This window comes from Telopea speciosissima, chromosome 8, assembly GCF_018873765.1.
Source record: "Telopea speciosissima isolate NSW1024214 ecotype Mountain lineage chromosome 8, Tspe_v1, whole genome shotgun sequence".
NCBI classification, from domain to species: Eukaryota; Viridiplantae; Streptophyta; class Magnoliopsida; order Proteales; family Proteaceae; genus Telopea; species Telopea speciosissima.
Genome location: NC_057923.1, coordinates 59,800,253 through 59,825,659, shown reverse-complemented (window position 1 = coordinate 59,825,659; position 25,407 = coordinate 59,800,253). Strand labels below are relative to the sequence as shown.

At 38.7% G+C, this 25,407-nt stretch overlaps 3 protein-coding genes across 3 annotated transcripts; all 3 read left to right on the top strand.

Annotated features, from left to right (window-relative positions):
- The first annotated feature begins 294 nt into the window (after positions 1 to 294).
- LOC122638394 (phosphoribosylamine--glycine ligase-like) lies at positions 295 to 7,463 on the top strand. Its single transcript, XM_043831338.1, has 4 exons — positions 295 to 588; positions 1,316 to 1,689; positions 5,463 to 5,993; positions 7,047 to 7,463. The coding sequence occupies exons 1-4, from the start codon at positions 315 to 317 to the stop codon at positions 7,461 to 7,463; spliced, it is 1,596 nt and encodes a 531-aa protein (XP_043687273.1). The 5' UTR covers positions 295 to 314.
- A 5,774-nt stretch (positions 7,464 to 13,237) lies between these two features.
- On the top strand, positions 13,238 to 13,816 carry LOC122672518. The gene has a single exon (XM_043869981.1). It carries the CDS (start codon positions 13,238 to 13,240, stop codon positions 13,814 to 13,816), a length of 579 nt encoding a protein of 192 aa, XP_043725916.1.
- A 553-nt stretch (positions 13,817 to 14,369) lies between these two features.
- On the top strand, positions 14,370 to 24,535 carry LOC122672517 (protein BPS1, chloroplastic-like). The gene is made up of 2 exons (XM_043869980.1): positions 14,370 to 14,688; positions 23,670 to 24,535. Exons 1-2 carry the CDS (start codon positions 14,370 to 14,372, stop codon positions 24,533 to 24,535), a joined length of 1,185 nt encoding a protein of 394 aa, XP_043725915.1.
- Positions 24,536 to 25,407: the final 872 nt, after the last annotated feature.

The window sequence follows — 25,407 nt, the reverse complement described above, 5'->3', positions numbered from 1 at the left end:
TGCTGTTAGTAAGATTTGGGCGAGAAGTCCTTGGTCTTCGATATAATCCTGGTGTGTCTCAGATTCAGAGGGGAAAGTATTTGGTTATCATGTCGATGATATTATGCAATGCGTTAGGAATTGTGGGTTTGGGTGGCCTACGGATACTTGACCCCTCCAGTTTGAGGGGAGTGTTAAAATGTATGTTGTGGTCCAAAACATCAACCTCTTCTGTTATCTTTTGATCTTTTCTAGGGTTTAAGCTCAATTGCCTTTGGTTTTGAAGCTTGGTCGATATAATTTCTGTTGGTGGGGTGTTTGATTTGGATATAGTCATGCTTTCCGTTGCCTATAGCGCTGGTACTCCTCTGAACTTCGTTGAGAAACGATATACAAAGCCACGTCTCTTTAATCATCATAAGTTCGTTGGGAATTATTCATCGGTGACCTTCTCTGGAGCTCAAAGGTTTGGCTCTTGCCCTATCATTGGAGCTCCTAGTCATGCCTCTGGTTTGCAATCTTTATCTGGCGTTTTCAAGATTTTGGTGCAGAGTTCCGTGAACTCCGGTTCTTTTAGTGGCAGTGGCGTCAGTGAAAGCATTGGTTCTGGTAGGCTAGAATTGCTAATCCAATGGAAGATTTTTCCTTTATTGGAAATCCATGTCTATGCATTTGGGTTTTATGAGTTTGTGGGGAGTTCATAAGATAATAAATTAATGTTTAACATCCTCACTTGACCGTATGGGATGGTAGTTTTAATTTTTTTCATTATCTATTTTTTCTATCGGAGTTGTTTGAGTTTCAGATTTTAGGTGTCATTGGTCTGTGATGGAAAATGAAAAGAAGTGTTTGTCACCAGAAAGCGGTGCTACGCATGACCTTATGAAGCTTATGAAGCATTGTAGATTTTTTTTACAATTCAATGCAAAATTTTTGTAATCAAATTAGAAAAATTCCTGTGGGAGCCTGCTGGCCGCATTGCTAACTGGCTAATGTAGCATGCATGAATGCATAATATGAGACCTATCATTTGTAGCCCCTTCATAGGAGTCTCCTTTGTTTAAGGGTTATCTGATTAGATGCTGCAATTATGTAAGATTGCAAATGCATGTTTCATTGAATATTTTTGGAATAAACTAATTTATTTCCCCCCTTAGCTATAGCATCTGGTTTCAGATCATTATAGTTTCATGAGAGTGACTCAAAAAATGAGTACATGTTGTGAGAAACAATATATTACTCTTTAATGTGTTCATGGTCAGGATCCATCTTATGTTGTTCAGATAAAGTGAGCAAGTATTAAATTTGATTTCACTTTTCTTCCTTACTATTGTAGAAGAGAGAGTGGTGGTGTTGGTCATCGGAGGAGGTGGAAGAGAACATGCACTTTGTCATGCGTTGAAACGCTCTCCTTCCTGTGATGCTGTCTTCTGTGCTCCAGGAAATGCTGGGATCTCTAACTCAGGGGATGCCACATGTATATCAGACCTTGACATCCTGGACAGTTCAGCTGTGATGTCCTTCTGCCGTAAATGGGGAGTGGGACTAGTTGTTGTGGGCCCAGAGGCTCCTTTAGTTGCAGGTCTTGCAAATGAGCTTGTAGAGGCTGGGATTCCTACTTTTGGCCCTTCATCTGATGCTGCTGCTTTGGAGGGCTCAAAGGACTTCATGAAGAAGTTATGTGACAAATATGGAATTCCTATTGCTAAGGTCTGTATGGGCTCCCTTTCCTGGTCTCACTTATTTGACATTGGTCATGCTTTTCAGATTTTCCGTCTATTTGTGTAAAAATCGAACCATCTCCAGTTTTCCATCTTTAACTTATTAATTCAATTTAAATTAGGGGAATCCTTCGCTAAAATTAATTGACATTATGCTAATGCAACTTGGGTGTAATTGATATTTTTTAAGGTAAATTAAGACGTAACATGGTATTTGAAACATAGAATATGTGTGAGATGATTCATTCAAACCATGCTTGGAATGCAAGTTTTACATAATGAAACTTTCATGTTTAGCAGATATTGGTGTTTGTTATTGTCGCTGTGACTTGTCTGATGTAGATAAGTAATCTAAAGAGCTTATTTTATTGAAAATAAGCTTTAGGTTGGGTTATGTAGGTGTTGGGCTTTTTATCCTATGGAATTGGCCAATATAATGAGCCTAAAATATGGGTAGAAAGTAGGAAAACGGGATTTAGTTCATTAGTTTAGTTGGAGTCCTATTTTGAGTCTGTTTTCTTTATTATTTCACTTTCCTAGTCACTTTAGAATACTTTATTAGTAAAGGATTGGGTTAGGCCTTTCTATTTTAGTGTCTAAGTCTATTTTTGAATATTCTCTATGAGTCTGTAAGGGACGCCAGCATGGTACATGAATTTGAATAATAGGAAAGTTTGCTTATGCAATGTTGAAATCTTGAGATAGGATAGTTGAGAGGACCTAAGGTGAGATGCCCAGTCCCTTCCCCCATCCCCTTCGATTCACCCTAATTTCAGTCAAATCGAGTTCAAGAGTGCTACAAGCTTCTGGGATTTCTTTCAACTGATTGTCACATCAATTTCTTGAAGATTACTACATCAAGATCATTGCTGCCAGGGTACATCTCCGTCAACCGAAATAGTAGAAGCAATCCAAACATCGATCTAGGACTCTAGGAGAATCTATGGTTTTCTCAAAACCGTAGTTGTTGCTCGATCCCAGTTCTTTTGTTCTGATCGGTTTCTTCTATTGGGAGTTCAACTTAATTCTTCAAGAGATTATTCAACTTCAATTGTAGCTCCAACAGGTCACTGATTTAAAGGATTCTTTACTTCTCTTGTTTACTTGTGGTTACCAATTTGAGATCTTCTCATTCTCCTCCAACCAATTGAGATCCCAGCCTGCTAATTGGTGTGAGGTATTGCTGTATGGCCACCATGCCACCAACACACTATACCACTGTTCCAGATACTGCCTACCCCCCTCTCCCCAAGCATCTCAAGACTATGGCACTCATGGACCCAAAGTTTTGAAATATAATAATTTCATTGGACACCCTTTTTTAGCTCATAAGCTGGATCCTTAGAATACCAGAACCAGAAGCTCCATAAGCTTAGCCAAACATGCACTGCGTTTTTTTTTGATAGTTTGTGTCTTTAGCAGGAAAAGAGTCGAAGTCGTGAGTCTTCCCTAAGGGGTTTGTTTAATGTTTACCATAAATGGAAGTCTTAGTTGAAGTTTAATAGGCATATTTGTTAAGGCTAAAATAGGAACTTGAATTTTATTGGTTTGGGTTAAGGTCTAGTTGATCCTTTTAAAGGAAGGTCTTGATTCAGTTAGTGCCTTAAGGTCTTCATGGATTTTATAATAGGAAGTTGAATTTTGTTGGTGTGTTAAGGTCTAGTTGAGCATTTTAAGGAAGGTCTTGATTCAGTTAGTGCCTTTAGGTCTTAATGGATTTATTTTATGGACCAGAAAAAGTTTTTTTCTTCTAACGGTTGATGAGCAAGCTTGAATTGTTCATGGTGAACATATTTCCTCCTTTTCTTTTGCTGTTTAGCTATCAAATTCAAGCACTCAAAGGGAGATTCCTGCTTGGTTGTTTTCATCAATCACTGAAGTTAGGGCAAGCTTCTCATTGATCATTTGGTGTGCATCTCAGGATCTGTTTCCATTAGGAGGTTGGTAATGTTTGTCAATTGATTTAATATTGGAACAGCTTACAAACAGTTGAATTATTTCTGGTTATTGAAAGCATCTGAATTTAGAAAGAAGGGATTCATTGTTCATCAACATTGCTGATTTCAGAAATCAAAGTTCAATTTGAATTTGGGGAATTTTTTAACTTAATGTTTTCTGGGTTCCTTAATTCCTGGTTTTTTCAACCTTAGTTTTTGCGGTTTGGTTCCTCCATCATTTACAATTCCTAGGGTGCTGGTCTTTTGTTGATTGTATTAGTTTTGACTTTTGATTGGATTTTAAAAAATTATATTGCTTCCTGCCTTGTTGAGTCTGGAATCTGCCATACGGTATCACCTTGGGAGTTTTATATATATATAGTTGTTCTATCTTCTGGAAATGATTTTTTTGATTCAAAGAGGTTTAGGTGTATGCTTCTTATCCTGGAAGTCTGATTGTGATTGGATCCCTGTTGAATCCTCTGGACCAAATTTCATGTGGTTAGGTTTGTTAAATGGGTACTGTTCATGACCAGTTGGGCCTTCCGGTGCCTGGCTAAGATGCTAACTTCTGGTATGGAGGCTTTGGCAGACTAATGGCCGCCCTAATTCTGGAGTGGGTCTTATCCCCTGTATTTGTTAAAATGATATGGTAATCCGATTTAGAGTGGCTTGGATGTAGGGCTGTAAACGGATCGGATTCGGCTCGGATAGTGCTATATCCGCATCTGAATCCGATTAGCTATCGGATGGATTCGGATAGTGCTAAATGGATACGGACACGGATACGGATCAGATATTTTATCATTTCATGTAAATATAGCTTTTCGGATAGCTATAGCCTATCCGTATCCGCATCTGTTTAGCTTTCGGACGGATTCAGATAGTGCTAAACGGATACGGAAACGGAAACGGATTTCGGCTATTCATTTACACCCCTGTTTGGATGTCTGTGTTAGGACAGTAAAATGCACTTTGTTAAGAGTTTCATTATGCTTACAAGGTGCGGGGTACTGGCGTTATTCAACTGCGCTGAAGGAGACAAGCTACCTGGGTATAACCAGCATTGGTTCTGTCAATTTTAGATGTTAATTGATGATACTTGATTTGGTTTAATCTGGTGGGGCCCGTAAGGGAGCTAATTAAGGTTTGTTAATCCAGCTTGCATCAACATTGTCCGAAGAAGGCTGAATCTAGCTATCCTAGTGAAAGCATTGGTTAGATGAAGTATTTCAGTAGATTCAATGGCCTTCTGTTTCTAATACATTGGTTAGGAGGGATAGGGTGATCGATGAAAGAGGATCCATGTAGTTGACCCCATTTAGTTGGTGTAAGGCTGAGTTTTAGTTGAGTTGGTTAGGAGGGTTAGGTCTTGGAGGAAAAAACCATTAGGAAAGTAGACTGAGAAGTGAATCAGAAAATTTCTTTGCTGTTCTGCCCTCTAGCATAAAATGATCACATGACAATAAGTGGCAAAACACTGCCTCCAATTAGTGCTTTAATGGTGTAGGATTTTGAACAGAACAGACAAGGGGAGCAGAGAGAAGCGGAACATTACTGTAAAGCCTACTGATCTTCCCAAATTAGAAGGATTTGGTCACATCAGTCTATGCTGAAAGAAATTTGAGGAATGCCTTTTATGTTCCTCTGAATTCAAAAACTGTTGCAAGTTTCTATATCATTTTTGACTTGCAAGTAATGTTTTTTTTTGACCCTCAAAATATTTAGCTAGCTTTTCTTGTTTTAACAGGAATCAGGGTACTTGGGTCTTTCTGCTTGTTGAAATTTTGGGAGTTTATTTTAATGTGTTAATTAATTCCTGCAGTATCAAACATTTACAGACGCAACAGATGCAAAGAAGTATATTCAACAGCAAGGAGCACCTATTGTCATAAAAGCAGATGGGTTAGCTGCTGGAAAAGGAGTTATTGTTGCTATGACGCTGGAGGAGGCGTACGAAGCTGTTGATTCTATGCTGGTGAAGGGCGTTTTTGGATCTGCTGGTTCCCAGGTCATTGTTGAAGAGTTTCTTGAAGGGGAGGAAGCATCATTTTTTGCCCTAGTGGATGGTGAGAATGCCATTCCTCTTGAATCAGCTCAGGACCATAAGCGAGTAGGGGATGGTGATACAGGCCCCAATACAGGCGGTATGGGAGCTTATTCTCCGGCACCCATATTAACTGAAGAGCTTCAATCTTTGGTTATGAGATCTATAATTTCCCCAACGGTGAAAGGCATGTTAGCAGAGGGCTGCAAGTTTGTTGGGGTCTTATATGCTGGGCTCATGATTGAGAAGAAATCTGGACTACCTAAGCTCATTGAGTACAACGTGCGCTTTGGAGACCCGGAATGCCAGGTTAGCTAACAGTATCCTAGTTAATATTTTATTTCTCGGTTCATCCACAGTTTGAGTTCTTGATTATTTGTTAGCACAATTCAGTATGCATAGAATGGGAAAGAGAGGTCTGGATCCCTCCCCCCCCTCTTTTAATCCACAGTTTGAGTTCATGTTTGTTAGCACAATTTCAGGATGCACAGAATGGGAAAGCGGGGTTGTAGAAATGCTGTAGCCCTTGGCTGGAGTTCCTTCCCTTCCCCCCTCCCTTTTAGTTCATTTGAAATTGATTACATTCACTTGGGGTATTGAGGCTGGTTGGGAGGATAAGAGACGGGAGGGTGACTGTAGGTCAGTTGCTTGAGATGATTAATAGGCTGGAGTTCCTTGGTCAATACTTAATTTGATTAAAATGATTTCAGGCCATCCAATACTTTCATTCTTTTGGATCATTATGAATTACTTGACTGAGCATCTGTGTTAATTAGCCTGATATTGTTTCTGTTTAGGATCATTTGGCTACCCTTCAGTGTATAAACACCACTTGTTGCGCATCATATATATGGAAGCTTGCCTAACATTTGGGTAGATGCACAGGCACTGAATTATCCTTTTGGTTACTGATTGCTATTAATTATTAATTTATGTACTAGAGTCTAGAAATGAGTAATGGGTTATGATAAGTCAATTTAGCGGCAATTTATAAATTTACAGGACCGGCTGGCTGTCTCCCCAATTTATACAATCCAAACTAGTAGTTTTGCTTCATTAGTCATTATTTTACAAGTGTCAGTCCTCATTTATTTAAATTGTTAGAATAGGGGAAGAGTTACTGGTTGTCCAATGGGAATTTTTTAAAGTCGCAGCTTATCTCATCAAGAAACCAAGATATCTCAGACAAAACTGCAAGTTTCGACCGAGATTTAGAACCATGGTTTAAAAACAGAAGATCATTAAAGCGTAGGACAGAACTTATATTGGAGACCTTAAATAATCGGCATTTTAGATTGTATTGTCTACATATTGTAATGTTCTTCTCTATCTAAAACTCTATTTGTGGACTCATCTACATAGGTTTTGATGGTCCGTTTAGAATCTGATCTGGCACAAGTTCTGCTTGCAGCCTGTAGAGGTGAGTTGAGTAGGGTTTCACTACGTTGGTCACCAGGCTCAGCTATGGTGGTGGTGATGGCAAGTCGGGGCTATCCCGGGGCCTATGAGAAGGGGACTGTGATTCGGAACCTTGAAGAAGCGGAACTTGTTGCTCCATCAGTTAAGATATTTCATGCTGGAACTGCATTCGACTCTGATAGAAACATTATAGCCACTGGTGGTCGTGTACTTGGGGTTACAGCCACGGGAAGAGATATTGAAGAAGCCAGGGAGAGAGCCTACCAAGCTGTTGAAGAAATCAATTGGCCAGAAGGGTTCTACAGGCGAGATATCGGTTGGAGAGCGCTTCCCCAAAGACAATTAGCTGCGAAGGAGTAAGCCAGCCGGTCTATAATCATGTGATTAATATAATCTATTGTTGTAAACCCATTCACTTGGGCATTTGGTTAGAGGAAAATCTGGTTACAAGATCAGTAATTAGGAAATCAGGAAAAATGAATCAACTTTGGGCCATTGAAAAGAATACAGATGGCCCCAAAAATCTCTGATATAGTGATCAGTTGGGCACTCTGTTATTTAAATTAAATTTTATCCAAATTTAGGTTAACAAAGTACTGTCTTCTGACTCGTGTATTTTCACTTATTGTACTTGCTCTATGTTTTCTAGTTTCTAATTACTGGAGATTTAAGTTCACCAAAAAAATTGCTGGAGGTTAGACTGGATTATTGACTGTCAAAAAGCTAATGATTCTTTGTTGTTTGCAAATCCTGAGACAATGGAACAAAACTAAAACCTTAGAATCCTAAGATTGTGTGGTGAAAGAAAACTTTCTCCTTCAAACTTTGACATCTTTGGAGTAGGATTGAGCTCCTCTCCAGGGAGCCCACCCAAAGAGCATCCAGTGTAGGGATGTCAATGGGTCGGTTCAGATTTTTTGGTTTCGATGTGGCTTGTAAAGAAACCGAGACCAATTCAATAAGAACTTTTTGGTTTTGGTTTCGGTGCGGTTTGGTTTCATGTTGGTTTTGGTTTATGATACTGAGTTGATATCAGTTTGGATTTAGTTCGACGTCGGGGTTTTTTTAAACTAGCTGGGTTCAGATTGTGCCTATTTTCTTCTTCTCTTTTCAACTATATTAAATATTTCATTAGCCCCACACTTAAAAAGGAGAATGGAACAAGCGTCGTTATAAATCAATTTTCCTATTTTTTGAATCTCATATTCATTGATTTGTAACAATTTATCTTACAAATTTGCTCACTAATATTGAAATCAATTCAATGATTCATAACCTTATACTCATTATTTTCTTATTAGTTTCATTTGGTTTGGTTTTTGGTTTGTTATCAGTCAGTCCGGTGTGGTCCGGTTTTCAATTGGTCCCTTCATACCCCAGTCCAAAACCAATCCAATAAGGATCAGTTTGGTTCGGTCTCGGATTTTTTCGGTCGGTCTTAACAGTTGGGGTTAGGTTTTGATACCCTTAATCTAACCATTGAGTTATACCGCACACATTCCTAGGCTTACACCGAGATATTTGTGGCATAGCCCGATTCTACCCTTGGATACCCCTGGGCACTCCCTGGAGAGGAGCCGGATCCTTTGGAGTATCATCGGGAAAGATAAAGGTCTCGACATGTTGTGTTATATGGTGGCATGACTTCAATGTAATAATATAAACTAAGAGTTAAAAAGAAAAAATTAATCGATTTCTTAAGAAAATTAGGGGCAAAACGGTTACGCTGGTCCGTATTCGATCCCATATCGGTTTATGGGGTGATCGATCCTGAATCTAGATACTGTAGTGGAAATGGGATCCAAAATTTACAAATGGCTGGTCTAAGGTTCACTTCCCATCCAACAGTTAGTTTGACCTGAGGTTCCCTCTATTTGGTTATATAAAGGTCGATGGTACCTATAAATAAATAAGCGTGTCAAAATCAAATCGAAACTGTTTATCGAAATTGAATCAACGTTTAAATTCAAATCGTGAAACTATTTAATAAATGATTCGGTTATGGTTTCAAAAGCAAGCTTGCTTAATTAAATGGTTTAAATTAAACTGGATTGTTTAACTGAATAAACCCTTTAACACTCTTAGATGTACAACAAATATTTCAAAATCAAACAGAAACCGTTTAAATCGATTTTTCAAAGCGAGTCAATGATGACCTTTCATGGATTCTCTTATAGGGTTAAATCGAACCGGGATGTTTAACCGAAATCAAATTGTTTAACACCCTTTGGCCATAAGAAGAAAAGAACGGTGCATATGCCTCCGTAAATCCATGACATGAGATATTCTCCAGGCTTTATAGAATCCATGATCTTGGGGCTGCAATGGTAGTCCATGTGCCTTAGATCTAGAGGATCATGAACTTTGTTGCAAAAAGAACTTTGTGGGGGAGTTTGGGGAAAAAAAATGCCGTGCATTAGGCTCGTACCATTGAATGAACCTTCTTCTATGTGTCGAGCTCTCTGACCCTCACTACATTGCACGGCCAAATACTCGCATTGCAGAGGATTTTAGTCTAGGAGTTTGCACCTTGCACCTAAAAACAAAGGGGAACCCTCGAAGAAAGATGTAATTGCCGCCCCCATAAGACGGAGAGAGATGTAGACAAGAATCTATTGATTGTTTTGTGGGATTTTTGAGTTTATTGGGGGTTAAACGGTGAACCCAAGCGATCTTGTGTTTGGGCGTAGGAACCACGCGACGGGTAGCGTTCATTTTCCTTTATAAATTTCCCTTCCCTGCCACGCCGTTTCCTAGAGAACAACTAAACAAGGAGATGTTTTTCATGTTATGTAAACAAGGAGAGACTCGGAAAATTATCACCTCCAGTTTGCTGATCGGCCCAGTTCCCCAGTTCCTCTAATAGGGGATGGTGGACCCCACCCGGGCAGGGTGTTTGGGCATGGGTAGAGAGGTCATTTCAGCCCCCCTTTGTTAGAGGAACTGGGGAACTGGGACGGGCAGCCAACTGGAGGTGATAAAGATCCGAGAGACTCCTACCAATATAACATGGGGTAAACAAGCTTTTTCCATGGATTATAAAATCTTACTCCAAACTTTGAGGGTTGGGAGGAGAAAAGTGCTATAGAAAAAACTATGTATACTTCCAACTTTGAGGGGTTTCCTATTGGTAGAGTTCTCATGATTATGCTTGTCTTATCCTTTTAATATCCCTTTATTGCTAACCCGTTTCCTACTTACCCTCTCTTCATTTCCCCTTCTTTACTGGGTTTTGTTGTCCTTGGTTACTGTGGTCTTGCGCTGGACTAGACTCTTGGATCTCTTGCGTTTCTTCCTGCTTTTTACTGTTTTTTGCCACTTTTGCATTCCTTCTGTTACTTTTCTCTTCCCCAGTTCACCCATTTTCCATTTGATCTGCTTCCTCTGTTCTGTTGGGGTTGCTTTTCTTGCGGTTATGGGGTGCTTTGCGGCTTGATTTTGGGTCCTAGATTCTTGCCTTTTCTTTCTATTTTGTTGGTTTTCACTGATTGGTTTGATCTCCTGAGTGGGGTCTTGCCTACTGCTAACTATTTGTTTATATTTTCTTTTCTGCTTGGGTTTTTTTGTTGCATTTCTTCCCATGCAGAACCATGGTGCTCAACGTAGATCTTTTGGTTCCCCTTTTCGACGACACTACCGTAGTCGCTATCGGTTGGATTTTCGCCCGGAGAGGGGGGAGTCATCCATGCGCCCCTAGGTTACGGAAGAAGTTATCCCTGATGCTGAATGGACTATCAACTCTGATCTTTTTGCTGTCGGCGTTGATGGGCTCCCGTTGTCAAGCTACTACGCTCGTGCTCAGCCTATGCTATTTGGGTTCTCTGTGGGCATGCCTAAACCCTCAGGAGACTTTCTCTGTCACCAGTTCCATAAACTTTGGAATTCTCTTGGTGTTACTAGTATTACTTGGATTGGAGAAGGGATGTGTGTAGTCCATTTGTTGTCGCTTGCGGCCCAAGAACAGCTCCTGGATCTGTCTCCGTGGTGGTGTGCTCGTACCCCATGCATTGGACGATGCCTTCTTTGCCTCCGAGAGAGAGAATGTAGCCATTTGGGTGCAAGTGCGGTCGGTTCCAATTGATGCCTACTCTTCGGAGACCCTTAGACAGGCAATTTCTTACGTCGGTAAGGTGCTACGATTGTATTATCAAAATGACATTGGTCTGCCTCGTGATGTGGCTCATGTGAAGGTTAACCTTAAATGGAAAAGGCCGGTTGTTCTCCACTCCAAAATTAGAAATACAAAGGGGGATTTACTACCGGTCAGGTTGCAGTATGAGGCTTTCCAAATATGTTTTAATTGTGGTAGAATCACTCACTATGCTGGAATCTGCCCTTACTCTGATGAATCTCGTGGTTCTTGTGTTGTTGCTTCTTCGGGTCTCTTTGATCATGCACTCACTCTCCCACTTAGAATGAATTCCACTTGCTTGGAGGGTGGTCCTCAACAGCATTTGAGTACCCTGTGTTTAGAGGCCGGGCCATCCACTGAGACTGACCCTACCGCCAATGATGACAGAATGGTGAACACGCCTGCTGATGCTACGACAGGGCATGAGCTGGTTATAGTTGAGATGGACTAGAAAAATTCTGATATTGAGAACGCGGGCTTTGGATTGATTGCTGGATGCTTCGCCCTCCTGATCCAACTTCCTACCGAGGATTCTGATGGCGGGGTTCCACTTTCCCCGGTTGCTACTGACTTCTTTGAGTCCATTTTGGAGGAACATAGCCCTGTGGGTTTACCCGATGATCTGTCCCTGCTGGCCATCACTTCTCCTTTGATCACGCTTTCGGACCCTCCCGCGTTTCTGCCAGACCTGGATCTTGACCCTTCTTTTGGGGTGGCCTCGAACCCGATGACTACGGGAGCGTCTGTCAACCAGAGAAGGATCTTTGTTGAGCACCCTCTTGATGGTTCTGTTCGTAAAAAATGAAAGTTCATGACTGTATTCCGTTCGAGTTTGGATGCTGCTTTGGCTTGGTGTTTTGACCCTACTGGTCTCTTTTCTATGATTCACGATTGGGTTCTAGACTTTCGCTGCATTATTCCTAGAGGTCCTGCTCCCATTGTCACTAACTTGGTGCCTAGTCTTGCGTCGTTGACCACGGTAACCTCTGATGCGACAAACCCGGTTAGTATGCCCTCTTTGATCCTCCATCTTTTTCACTGCTATTATGTTTTCTTTGTTTTACTACTTGCTTTCTCCTACAGTATTTGGGAACTCAATTGGCGTGCATCCCATCGTAACTGGGTGCCTATTAGAATTTTTCGTTTCTGTACGTCTCTTTTCTTCCCTATTTATTTATTTTATTGCACTATGTTATTCTTTTCCTGGAATACTCGTGGATTAAATAGCAATTTTACCCGTAAATGTCTTGCCTTTCACCTCCATAAATACCACCCCGATGTAGTTTTCCTATGTGAAATTAAATGCATTAATCATGAACAACTCCACCAAAAAAGGCCCTTTAACACTTATCTCTCTACTGGTTTCCAAAACAGTGGGGGAACACATGGCAAGAAGGGAGGTTTATGGGTTCTGACTCTACCTCATGTTCGTGTGGCTTCTTGTGTTTTGATGGAACACTGCATTGCCATACTAATTTCTAATGGTTCTAATGAGTCTCACTGGTTTATTTGCATCTATGCACCTCCCCAGCCGGCTTTACGAACGGGTTTTTGGAAATCTCTTGGCTCGTTCCTTCACACCCTATAGCATCCCTTCTGCATTATTGGGGACTTTAATGAGATTATTGATAAGGCGGATAAGTTCGGGGGTACCCAATTCTCTCTCTCGACTCTGGGGAGAGCTCTACTTGATCTTATTTTCTCCTTTCATCTCGAAGAAATTGTTCTCTCTGGGCCCAGATTCACGTGGTCCAATAAACAAAAACCACCTAGACTAATTAAGGAATGTTTGGATCGTACCTTCGCTAACCATGCATGGTTTCAATCTTTTCCTTTTGCGCATCTTTCTAAATTGTCACCGTTGGGTTCAGATCATAATCCGATTTTGCTCTCCACTTTGGGTTCTTGCCCCTCTTACAAGAAGCTTTTCCATTTCCATGAAGCTTGGATGCATCACCCGAAGTTCTTTTCTTTCTGTTCTTTTGCTTGGCTCTCTCAACCAATGCAACTTGTTCCCTGCAAGTTGGCTACCGTTTCGAATCATCTGAAGAGATGGAACAAGGATGTTTTTGGCCATGTGGATCATTTGAAAAGCAACTTATTCTTCATGACCCATCTCCTCTCAGACTCCCCTAACCCGGATTTTGATTTGTTGAAGACCCTCTGTAAGCAGGCAGACTGGATTTTTGCGGCAGAAGAGACGTTCTGGTTGCAAAAGGCTAGACATCTCTACATCAAGGACGGTGATCGTAATACTAAATTCTATCATACTATCACTAAATCAAATCTTCGGCGGAGGCGAATTAATTTTATTTTTGACTCTGAAGGTGACAAATTTGACGACCCTAAGGATATGGCCAAGGTCTTTGCAACCAACCTTCATGACTTATTTACTACAGTTAACCCCCTTGATCCCACCTTCGTTGAATGTTTATTTCCTCCCTTGCCCGACTTGGGCGATTGTTCTTCACTAGTTTCCTCACCATCATTGGATGAGGTGAAGCAGGTGGTTTTTTCCATTGGACCCCTTAAGGCACCAGGGATGGATGGGTTTAGTGCGAGTTTTTACCAGAAATGCTAGGATTTTGTTCATTTTGACATTGGCCTGATGGCTTCAACTTTTTTTGAGTCCGGCCTTCTCCCTCATGGGATTAATCACACTCTGATTTGTATGATCCCTAAATCCGAGGGTGCTTCCTTGGTCGGGGATTTCAGACCAATTAGCCTGTGTAATGTTACTTATAAGTTTCTGTCAAAGCTCATTGCTAACAGACTAAAGGGGTATTTACCTGCTTTTATCTCTCCGTTCCAGGCTGCCTTCATTCCTGGGTGACAAATCACAGATAATATCATTATTGCCCAGGAAATTTTTTATTTTCTTAACCATACCCGAGGAAAATCTCGATTTGTTGCTATTAAAATTGACATGTTCAAAGCTTATGACCGTGTTGAATGGGGTTTAATTTTGTCAGTCTTTAAATTTTTGGGTTTTAATGAACATTGGATCTCTTTGGTGTGTAATTTAATTGCTACTGCTTCTTTCTCTATTAAGTTGGATGGCAGCCCTTTTGAGTTTTTTTAATGCTTCTAGGGGTCTGCGACAAGGCTGCCCTCTTAGTCCGTATCTGTTCTTAATGGCTATGGAGGTTCTTTCCCGCTTACTGGCGGATTACCGTGAATTAAATACTTTCCATGGCATTAAGATCTCTAGAGGTTCGCCTAAGATCACTCATCTGTTGTTTGCTGATGATATATTTCTTTTTTGTCATGCTACTACAGATGATATTCTTACTCTCAAGGCTGTCTTTGATCTTTTTTCCGACCTCTCTGGTCAGGAAATCAATTTATCCAAGAGCAGTATACATTTTAGCAGGAATGTCCCATCGGATTTGCGGCGTACTCTATGTACTCTGATTGGGATTAAGGAGATGTCTTCGGAGTCTCGCTATCTGGGTACTAATCTGTTTCATGGCAGGTCTAAGTATTGCAATCTGCAGGGGGTGGTCCAACAAATGCAAACCAAGTTGTCCACATGGAAATCCAATCTGCTCTCTTATCCAGGATGCAGTGTTCTCATTAAATCTATGCTTGCATCTACACCGGCTTACTTCATGAATTGTTTCCGGTTTCCTTTGAAAACTTGTCATTAAATTAACTCTCTCTGTCTCCAGTTTTGGTTAGGTCAACCAAAAACTTCCAAGCAGAAAGCGTGCTTGATCTCGTGGGACAAGATGTGCACACCCCTTATTAAGGGAGGGTTAGGCTTTCGTAAGGCAGAAGTACACAATAAAGCTATGCTCATTAAGTTAGGATGGCGTTTGCTTACGGAACCCCAATCTTTGTGGGCTAAAATTCTTCAAAGCAAATATTTTGCTAACCGCTCTATCTTCGATCCTTCAATACGATCAAAGAAGGGTTCTTGGGTTTGGAACAACATTACTTCCATCATACCCGACTTGGAGCTTTTGGTGTCTAAAAGGATTGGGAATGGGCAATCCACCTCCTTTTGGTATGACAACTGGATACCACAGTTTCCAGGTAACCTCGCTTCCCTGCATGGCCAACAACCTCCTGCGTTGGGTAGATCAGCGTTGGTAAGTTCTTTTATTCTTAATAGCCAGTGGAACATTTCCCTTTTGAGCTCTTATGTTAATCCCTCAATTTCCACCGCTGTTACTTCTATTAATATTACCAATTCGCCAGATTACTGGATTTGTGTTCAATCTTCTAACAGCATGCTAACAACAAAAGTTGTTGCTAGGTCCATTGTTGGAACCTCTATGATGTTATCATCTACGGAATCTGCTTGGTGGAAGTTTTTTTGGAAGTTACCAATTCATCCCAAGTTTAAGCTTTTTACCTGGCATTTAATTCATACAGGTTTACTTACCAAAGATATGCTCTCTAGATGGGTTAGAGTATATGATAATTGTGTTTTTTGTGGGACTGGTGTCGAATCCTATACTGCCACCTATTCCTTGCCTACGATTGGGTTAAGCATATCTGGCCCAGCGGGCCTTTAGCCCTGAGACCTGATTTATTCCAGCAGCCCAATCTGAAATGTGTATGCTTTCATTTTTTTCACCTCTTGAAATCTGATAAACATTTGTTAAAATGGTTTTTTAGTGTCTTTTTCATTACATGTTACTTTATCTGGGCTGCTAGGAATAAGGCTGTAGTGGGATTGGAATTACCAAGTCCACATTGGGTTTTAGAACAGATACAGCGATGGATTAGCGATCTTCAACTGAGCCCTACCACCTGTCACCCCTCCACTAATTCTGTGTATGCGGATTTATCTTTACCTACACCAATTACTCGGATACCCGTGTTAAATAAATCCATTCTTATTTGTGCAGGATACTCTACCACAGGATCGCCCTCCGCAGCGTGGGCATACGCCTTCTTGATCCAGGGCACTATGACTTTTTTTGATGCAGGCACAACCTTTAACAATGGTGAGCTTGGGGCACTTCTTTTTGCGATCCGTCGTGGATGGGATCGAGCGGCAAGCATTGGGTTGAAGATAACCGAAGTTTGGGCTGATCATCCGATAATATCAGCAACTCTTCCATCTCCTACTATATGCCCTTGGCCGTGGTTGTTAATTAAAGACTTCTTCTATATAGCTAACCGGACCCAGCATGTAAATTTCTCTAAGGATGGGAACCTCATATGTCTAAACCTTGTGAAAAATATAGCCCGCAATGTCTATAGGACTGTTTGTACAAACCTCTCACAGCTTTTTGTTTGTTTGTTCTCATAAAAAAAAAAAAACTCACTTCTTCTCACGTTCTTTGTCCCACATGGTCAAGGCAAGAAAGAGAAACAATTAAAAAAATAATAATATACATTATTCGTGGAAAACTTTTTCCCTAAGAAAATCCCCTTGAAATCATATGGGAAGCAGTTCTCTGTCCAGGAGTGTGGCCTATGCCAGCACTCCCATGTGTCTATCTCTCTCCTCCTTAAAATAAGAGGGTAGAAGTGTCTTTTCACATGGGGAGGAGAGAGATAGACTCATGGGAATGCTGGCGTAGGCCACACTCCCGGACAGAAAATTTTTTCCAAATCATATATAACTGCCAACAAATATCCTTAAGAAGCTAAATTTCTTAAGGTTTTTAATTTTAGAGGTGGACCCTTTTGATCCTTGGGTGCGATGAAAACCCTAGTGCTAATCTTTTTTTTTGGTAAAAAAACCCTAGTGTTAATCTCATAAGAAGAAAAAACATACAAATATGCACTATTACCACAATACCCTCTTCCATTTTTGGGCATCATTTAGTCTTTATGTGTTTCTATTTTCCTTAACCCATGGAATGATGCATAAGATAAATCCTTTTGATAAACAAATAATCGCATATAACTAATAACATTTTGAGAATCAAATTAGCGTTTGTATTCTTGAGTACATTTACATCAAGTATGGAAAATAAAAAGAGAAAAAGAACTCTGTCTGGGAGGGCTGGGAGGGCGGCCTATGCAAGTGCTCTCATGTGTCATATCCCTCTCGTCTCCCTATGACAAGACATCCTTACCTGTTTGAGGGAGGAAAGAGATAGACATAGGGAGGTATTTTTATCGGCTCCATTTCCCAAGTTCCTCTAATAAAGGGGGCAGACCCCACCCGGGCAGTATGTTCGGGCAGGGATAGGGTGGTCATTTCCACCCCCCTCTATTAGAGGAACTTGGGGAAATGGAACAGATAAAGGTCCCATAGGGAGTGCTAGCGTAGGCCGTGCTTTTAAACAAAGAAGCACTTCCCAAAAAGAAAATAATACAATTAAAATAAAAAATTAAATAAATAGTCTACCTTACATTGTCATATGGGACTTTCAACTATACAACATTTAGGGGTGTCAAAATAGAACCCGAACCAAATCGGATTGAGGGCTTTATCGGTTGGCTTTGGTTTTGGTTTTTCTAGAAATTGGCACAAACCAACTATTAAACCAATCAAAGTCTATCAGATGGGTTGAAAGTGAAAAAAAAAATAAAAATTGACATTTTTTTATATTATTATAAGGGAGAAAGAATGCCACCAGGTTGAGCTAGACATGCCACCCCTACGCCTTGACACAGGACACGTGAAATTATTGCCACACCCCCTGAAAAAATAAAAAAATACCGTAATGGACTGACTTCGATCTGATTCAATACATTCATAATATTAAATTAAACCAATCAAAATCAGATCGACCGGTTTGACACCCTATATATACTGTAATATCCCAACCTAGTGGAGGAATTAATTTAAAGCTTAACTTGGAATATAATACCCGAGCCCAAAATATAAGGGTAATTTGGATATTTTACATCAGCTTAAATTTTGAATCGACGATTAATTGAGGATCTTGATTTTTGAATCCATGATCAATGGATTTTGAGGTAAGATGATCATTTTTAAATATATTAATTTCTAAGTATATAAATGTGTAAACTTGTTAGTCTAGTGGTTAGGAGCTTAAAAGTAATCAAAGAAGTGTAGGGATCAACTCTTGTTGGATGCAATTAAAATATAATTTTTATATTTTTACCTTGGGCTTATAGGTGGGTCCAATTGATATACTAAAATAAAATAAAATAAACACAAAAGAAAAAAAAATCGTGGAACCAAAGAAAAGATTGTGGTGAGTAGGAGAGAGAAAATAGAGAATTGGAGAGAAAGAAGGAAACAAGGAGAGAGAGAAAATAGTCTAAAAAGAAATAGGAAAGAGCTATAATCTAGAGAAGAGAGAGATTGAGTTGGATTGAAAGAGAAAATTAAGAAAAGAAGAAAACGTGGAAGAGGGAGAGAGAGAGAAAAATTGAGTTGAATTAAAAATAGGAAAGGGGGAAGAAATCGTGTATAAGAGAGTAATAAAAACAAAAACAAAAAAACAAAAAAAGAGAGAAAGAGAGGAAGAAATCGTGGAAAAAAAAGGGGAAGAGAGATAAAGAAACGAAGAAAGAGAAGAAAAAAAAGTAAGTTAACATCTATATTTTGTATTTATTTTATGTAAACAAAAAAATTCTTCTCTCTTGCTTTTAAAATTCTGGTTTTACAAGCATGTGTTCAACAATTCTTTTTGAGAAAATTCTATTGAAAAATCCATTGATTTATGGGCATAATGGCATGAGATATAATGAGAAGGATGTTATGAAGATATTCTTCATGATTATGAAAGCATAGCAATCATTTACATGCTTATGGATGTATGGATGTTTTTTTTATTTAAATTGTGATTGAGAAGATGAGCCTGTAGTACGGTACAAGGCATATTTCTCGTCCTCACCTTTGGTGAGTGAGCTGCGCTTGTAGTACGATACAAGACAGGTGTTTGTGTATACATTGATGTGCATGTTCAAGATTAAAATTGATATCGTGGTTATGCTCTAGGCCAGATGTAAGCATGGTATTGGTACTTGATTATGTATATGCAATGCTGTTGTTTTTGTGAAATTTGCTATAGGGATGAATAACCCTAATGTTCTGTATATATTTTTTCAACTCTGTTATGGTGCATGTTTTTTTAAAATGCTCGTATAAGGTTTAGATGTTATCTTGCTAAGTTTCTTCCCGAAGCTTACCCCAACTATGTTTCAGATGGAAAGACCGTAGATATTGATCAAACTTGTGTGGAGAATCATGAGGATGAAGCATATGATTGTGAATGAGACATCATTAGGATTGAATCTTGAAGTTGATTTAAACTCTGTTTCAGACTTGAATTTTTTGGACATATAATTTTGTTTAATTTGGGTTTTGAGGCGATATAATGGTCAGTTAATTTTTAGTACTATTGGAGACTTAAATTTTATTATATTGATTGAATGGATGTGGTTAGAGACTTCCGCTACAATTTATAATTTAAGGTTACTAGATGATTTATAAATTTGGTTCACATTCCGGTTTCTATTTCCCTATGACTTAGATCTTGTGGATCGTCAATGTCCCTAAAACGCTAGGATAGTTTTGGGGGTGTTATAGAGTGGTATCAGAGCCAATGTTTAGATTGAAATAAGAATAAGAAAGGTGAGCCCTAAACACTGATATTGAACTTAGAAGAACCTAGAAACTCAAATTTGAATATTACAAATTAGAAAATTTCTCTGTAGTAGACAGAATAGTAGTCCGGTTTTAAATTTGATGGTTGACCTACTTTGGAGTTAAATTTGGACCTGAAATTTTTATTGAGAGTAAATTGATATGTGTAGAGGATCTCCAAAAAATTTCATTTGATTTGAGAATGATTTGGTAGGTCAAAAAAATTTTGCAGTCCAAACTGTACAGTTTTTATTAAAATCTAGAGACTGAGAAAGAAAGGGTTCATAGAGAGACTTAGAAGTTGAAATTTGAGGTGATTTTTGAACTGTAGACACATTTAGAAGTATTACTAATCTCAGAAAAATTAGAGATATAATTGATTTTGGAAAACCCACTTTTTGACTATTTTAAAATTCTTGGACATAATCTACCTGCAGTCAGAGCCTGATTTTGGAGAACATAGAAACCTAAGTTAGAAAAACATTTTTAATGTGATTTTTGGATATGTTTTAAATCTCTAAGTTAGGTTTCTGTAAAAATCAATTTCCACTGTAATGGACTTTCAAAATTTTTAATTCTTAATTTCTACTATAAACAGACAGAATTTTTATGAGTTACAATTTTGAGTATGAGTTGTTGATCTTTTGTATTTGGCCAAAACAAAACCATGCCTCCGTGAAGAGCGAGACGGAGTGGCGGCAATACACTACTAAATTCTGAAAATCATCCACCACCATCAATTGAGGATGAACTTTGATTTATGAAACCACATGAGAATTATTGGAGATGAGTTTTAATGAACTTTGAACTTAGAAACTGGTGGCATAAGATTTTGAACATAGAGACATTAATACATATTGGTTTCAACTAAAACAATTAGAATGAAACTCTTTAATATTTTGTTGTGAACTTTAGCTGTGGAGTGGGAGTGATATATTTTCTTCACTATTTAGAGAGACGTTTGTGGCAGACACTGTATGCATGTCTTTTTAATTATAGATAGAAGGTAAACATGTGCCTGGAGATTTGATTCTTTTAGAAACGACGAATTTTGATGTCATACTTGACTTGAGTTGATTATCCTCCTACCATGCTAGTGTTTATTATTTTGATGTGAGAATAATGATGTTTAGTACAGAGGACAAGTTAAGCCTTAAATTTATGGGACCCTCCAAGATTGAGGTACAACAATTTCAAAGACAAAATTTTTTAAAGGAGGAGAGAATGTAATAACCTAAAACTTTTGGAAACCCAATTGATCGTACATGCTAAGATAAAAATGATTGAACTTATAATCTGAGGTGCATGTATGATACACACAAAATAATGTGAATGAATTGAGTTTACGTGATTCTACATGGATAAATGTTGAATGGTTGAGGATCAAGTCAATTCTGGTTCAACTTATTGGTTAGTAAAACTCACATGTGAGAGGTTTAGTTTAAGCCAAGCCTATTTTGGACTTTTGATATAGGTCATGATTGAATAAATAATCGGCCACGAATATAGAGATAATGATCCAGAAACTTTTAAAGATTGATTTGACCAAGGTTGCATGTTAACTCAGTGGTTTAAGAATATAGGTTGATTTCGGTTCAGCTTAGTGACTCAATGTTTTAAACAGGAACCAAGTTGATTTTCTGATCTATTAAGGTAGGTCATGTTGGATATTATTTGTATCGGTCAATAGATTTAGTTGATCAAAATTGAATTTTGAACGTTTGGTTTAAAAATCGAGATATTTAAATTTCGAGGACGAAATTTTTTTAAGGGGGTGGATTGTAATATCCCACATTTATTCAGCTATCCAGATAACTATAAATTTTGAGGACAAAATTTCTTTATGGAGGGTGGATTGTAATATCCCAGCCTAGTGGAGGAATTAATTTAAAGCTTAACCTGGGATATAATACCTGAGCCCAAAATACAAGGGTAATTTGGATATTTTACATCTGCTTAAATTTTGAATCGACGGTTAATTGAGGATCTTGATTTTTGAATCCACGATCAATGGATTTTGAGGTAAGATAATCATTTTTAAATATATTAATTTCTAAATATATTAATGTGTAAACTTGTTAGCCTAGTGGTTAAGAGCTTAAAAATAATAAAAGAGGTGTAGGGATCAACTCTTATTGGATGCAATTAAAATATAATTTTTATATTTTTACCTTGGGTTTATAGGTGGGCCCAATTGATATACTAAAATAAAATAAACACAAAAGAAGAAAAAATCGTGGAACCAAAGAAGAGATTGTGGTGAGTAGGAAAGAAAAAATATAGAACTGGAGAGAAAGAAGTGGAAAAAAGGGGAAGAGAGAAAGAAAGAAAAGAAGAAGAGAAGAAAAAAAAAAAGGAGGGAGGTCTTCCACCATAAGCACCTTCAAGCTTTTCTTTAGAATTTGATTTTCAGCAAATCAGTAAGTTAATATCTACACTTTGTGCTTATTTTATGTAAACAAAAATATTCTTTTCTCTTGCTTTTAAAATTCTGGTTTTACAAGCATGTGTTCAACAATTCTTTTTGAGAAAACTATGTTGAAAAATCCATTGATTTATAGGCATAATGGCATGAGATATAGTGAGAAGGATGTTACGATGATATTCTTCATGATTATGAAAGCATGGCAATCCTTTGCATGCTTATGGATGTATGGATGCTTTTTTTTATTTAAATTGTGATTGAGAAGATGAGCCTGTAGTACGGTACAAGGCATATTTCTCGTCCTCACCTTTGGTGAGTGAGTTGCGCTTGTAGTACGATAAAAGGCAGGTGTTTGTGTATACATTGATGTGCATGTTCATGATTAAAATTGATATCGTGGTTATGCTCTTGGCCAGGTGTAAGCATGGTATTGGTACTTGATTATGTATATATGCAATGCTGTTGTTTTTGTGAAATTTGCTATAGGGATGAGTAACCCTAATATTATGTATATATTTTTTCAACTCTGTTATGGTACATGTTTTTTTAAAATGCTCGTATAAGATTTAGATGTTATCTTGCTAAGTTTCTTCCCCTTACCCCAACTATGTTTCAGATGGAGAGACCGTAGATATTGATCAAACTTGTGTGGAGAATCATGAGAATGAAGCATATGATTGTGAATGAGACATCATTAGGATTGAATCTTGAAGTTGATTTAAACTCTGTTTCAGACTTGAATTTTTTGGATATTTAATTTTGTTTAATTTGGATTTCGAGACGATGTAATGGTCAGTTAATTTTTAATACTATTGGAGAATTAAATTTTATTATATTGATTGAATGGATGTGGTTAGAGACTTCCGCTTCAATTTATAATTTGAGGTTACTAGATGAATTATAAATTTGGTTCACATTCCAGTTCCTATTTCCCTATGACTTAGATCTTGTGGACCGTCAATGTCCTTAAAATGCTAAGGTGGTTTTAGGGGCGTTACATATACATTATATACTCAACAAAGGTGAAACTTGCGAGGGAAGCACAGATTCCAAATAAATGTATTCTGATAAAGTGGAACAAAGTCAAGAGCCAAATTGCTGATGGGTCCAGGATCCTTCCCATTGGGATATTGCGTGAGCAGCAATTTCCTTACAAGTGGGCCAATTACGTGTTTTGCTTGACTTACATGATGACGAAACAACACAAACACCAGAAGATACAGCAAATTTGACTATTTGAGTCTTTGATTGCCGCCAAAAGCTTTTCACCATTTGAAGCCTTCCAATGGTTACTCTAACTCTCCTGGTTTTGATCTGGTCAAAACTTAAGAAAAGTAACAATGAAAGCCCAACCTATATAAGCTCAACCCACAAATTGATTTCAAATTATTCCAATTCCAATCTTTCTTCTCTCTATCTCTCTAATGGTTATCTTACCCTGTTCTTACAAGCTATCTTCAATGCTGGATAATCACCCAGGCCACAAACAGGAAGCATTCTCTGCTTCCCTCCAAGCATTCAAATCAGAAATCTCCACATACCTGATTCAGTTCTCTAATTTGTATTCCAAACCCAGATCTGAAATCCTCACCTTGTCATGGGTTCAGCAATGTCTGCAACTCCTTCCCAGCATGAACAGAGCATTTAAGAAACTCATGGTGGATATCAACTACCCCATGAATAGATGGCAGGTCCCTTTGGTTGATGATTATCTGAAAGAAAGCTTAAAATTGTTAGAGCTTCTCAACTCAATAACCTCCTCTCTTTCTCATCTGGGTCAAGCTCGTATGTCGCTCTCTTATGCCTTGAGTCTTCTGGAGAATTCACCTTCCCTTGCAATGAAAACCCTGGAAGCAATTCAGCCTCTTGGTTCCAACAAGAAATGGGAAGGAGAAGAGACCAAAGCCAGACAGGAGGTAGTAAGGTACTCCTCTGGGGAAGAATGGGTTATATGTCAAGCTATGGCAATTATGAAGGTCGTCGGCTTTTGGATATGTGGTGTTGTGGCATCAAGTCTATGTGGAGACATCGAATCATGCTTGAAGCTGAGGAAGTTAATTGAGGAGCTCCCTAATTCTTCCCTGATGAGTTTGCATGTGTCTGTCTGTGAAGAGATGATGAAGAAAGGAGGTCTGTTTGAGGTGAAGGAGGTAAACAAAGGAGTTGTTCAGCTTGGAGCAGTTACTTGTGGTGGATCAAGCAGTGATGAGGCAGAGGAATTACGAAGAAGAGTGGAGATATTGGGGAAGCTATTGAAGGATGTAGGAAACGAAGTGAATCAGCTTTTCTCAGAAGTTTTATTGGAGAGAAATAATTTGCTTAATAGCCTCCACCAAAAGCAATAGCAACAAAGTGTGAATTTTTATTGTACAGAGCAATTTCTTGAATTGCCCTAAAAGAATTCCATTGTACAAAACAGTAAGTCTAATTATGTTCTTTCATACTTTACATTCGATTATGTAGAATCATTTACTTTATATCATTAGTTCTCTTTCACAGATATTGTAAGCCACCAATTATGAATTGGAATGTTCTTCTTTTTTTCTGTTAGCTGATCCACAAATCATTTCAGAAAATTCTTTTCCTTTTTTTTTTTTTTTTTTTGATATTGTTATAGCTGCTTATCCCAAAAACTCGATCTGTTGAGGACAACAACAATCTATATCTACATCCCCCTAGGCACACACATGTGACATCCCCCCTGGCACACTCGTGGCACCGGGGTCACAAGGCGTAGAGGCACAACAACATACAACACAAACCCCTCGTACTAACCAGGGATCGAACACCTGGACTCCTGGCTCAGACACATACAGCCGCTTGTCCCAATAACAACATTGTATACAACAAATATGATGATATGCCACAACCTAAAGAATAACCAATAATCTACACCATAGAATAGAAGAAGCAACCAGTTCCAAAATTTTGGGGGTAATTTTAAGGCCACATCCTCAGTAGATATTGTAAACAAAAAGAATATGGATCGGATCATAGTTGAAGTTGGACCAAAAACTGCAAGTTCTTCATCTCAACTAGAATGTTAATAAAGAGTATTGCAGTATTGTCGAAGAATATAAACTTTTTTTTTTGGGGGGGGGGGGGCGGCGTGCCAACAGAACCTAAAACTACCAAGGGGGAGGGGGGAGAGGGAAAGGGTGCCTTTTTAATAGCACAAATGTGACCAAGGGAGTCCAACCCTTGACCTCCTGGGGGG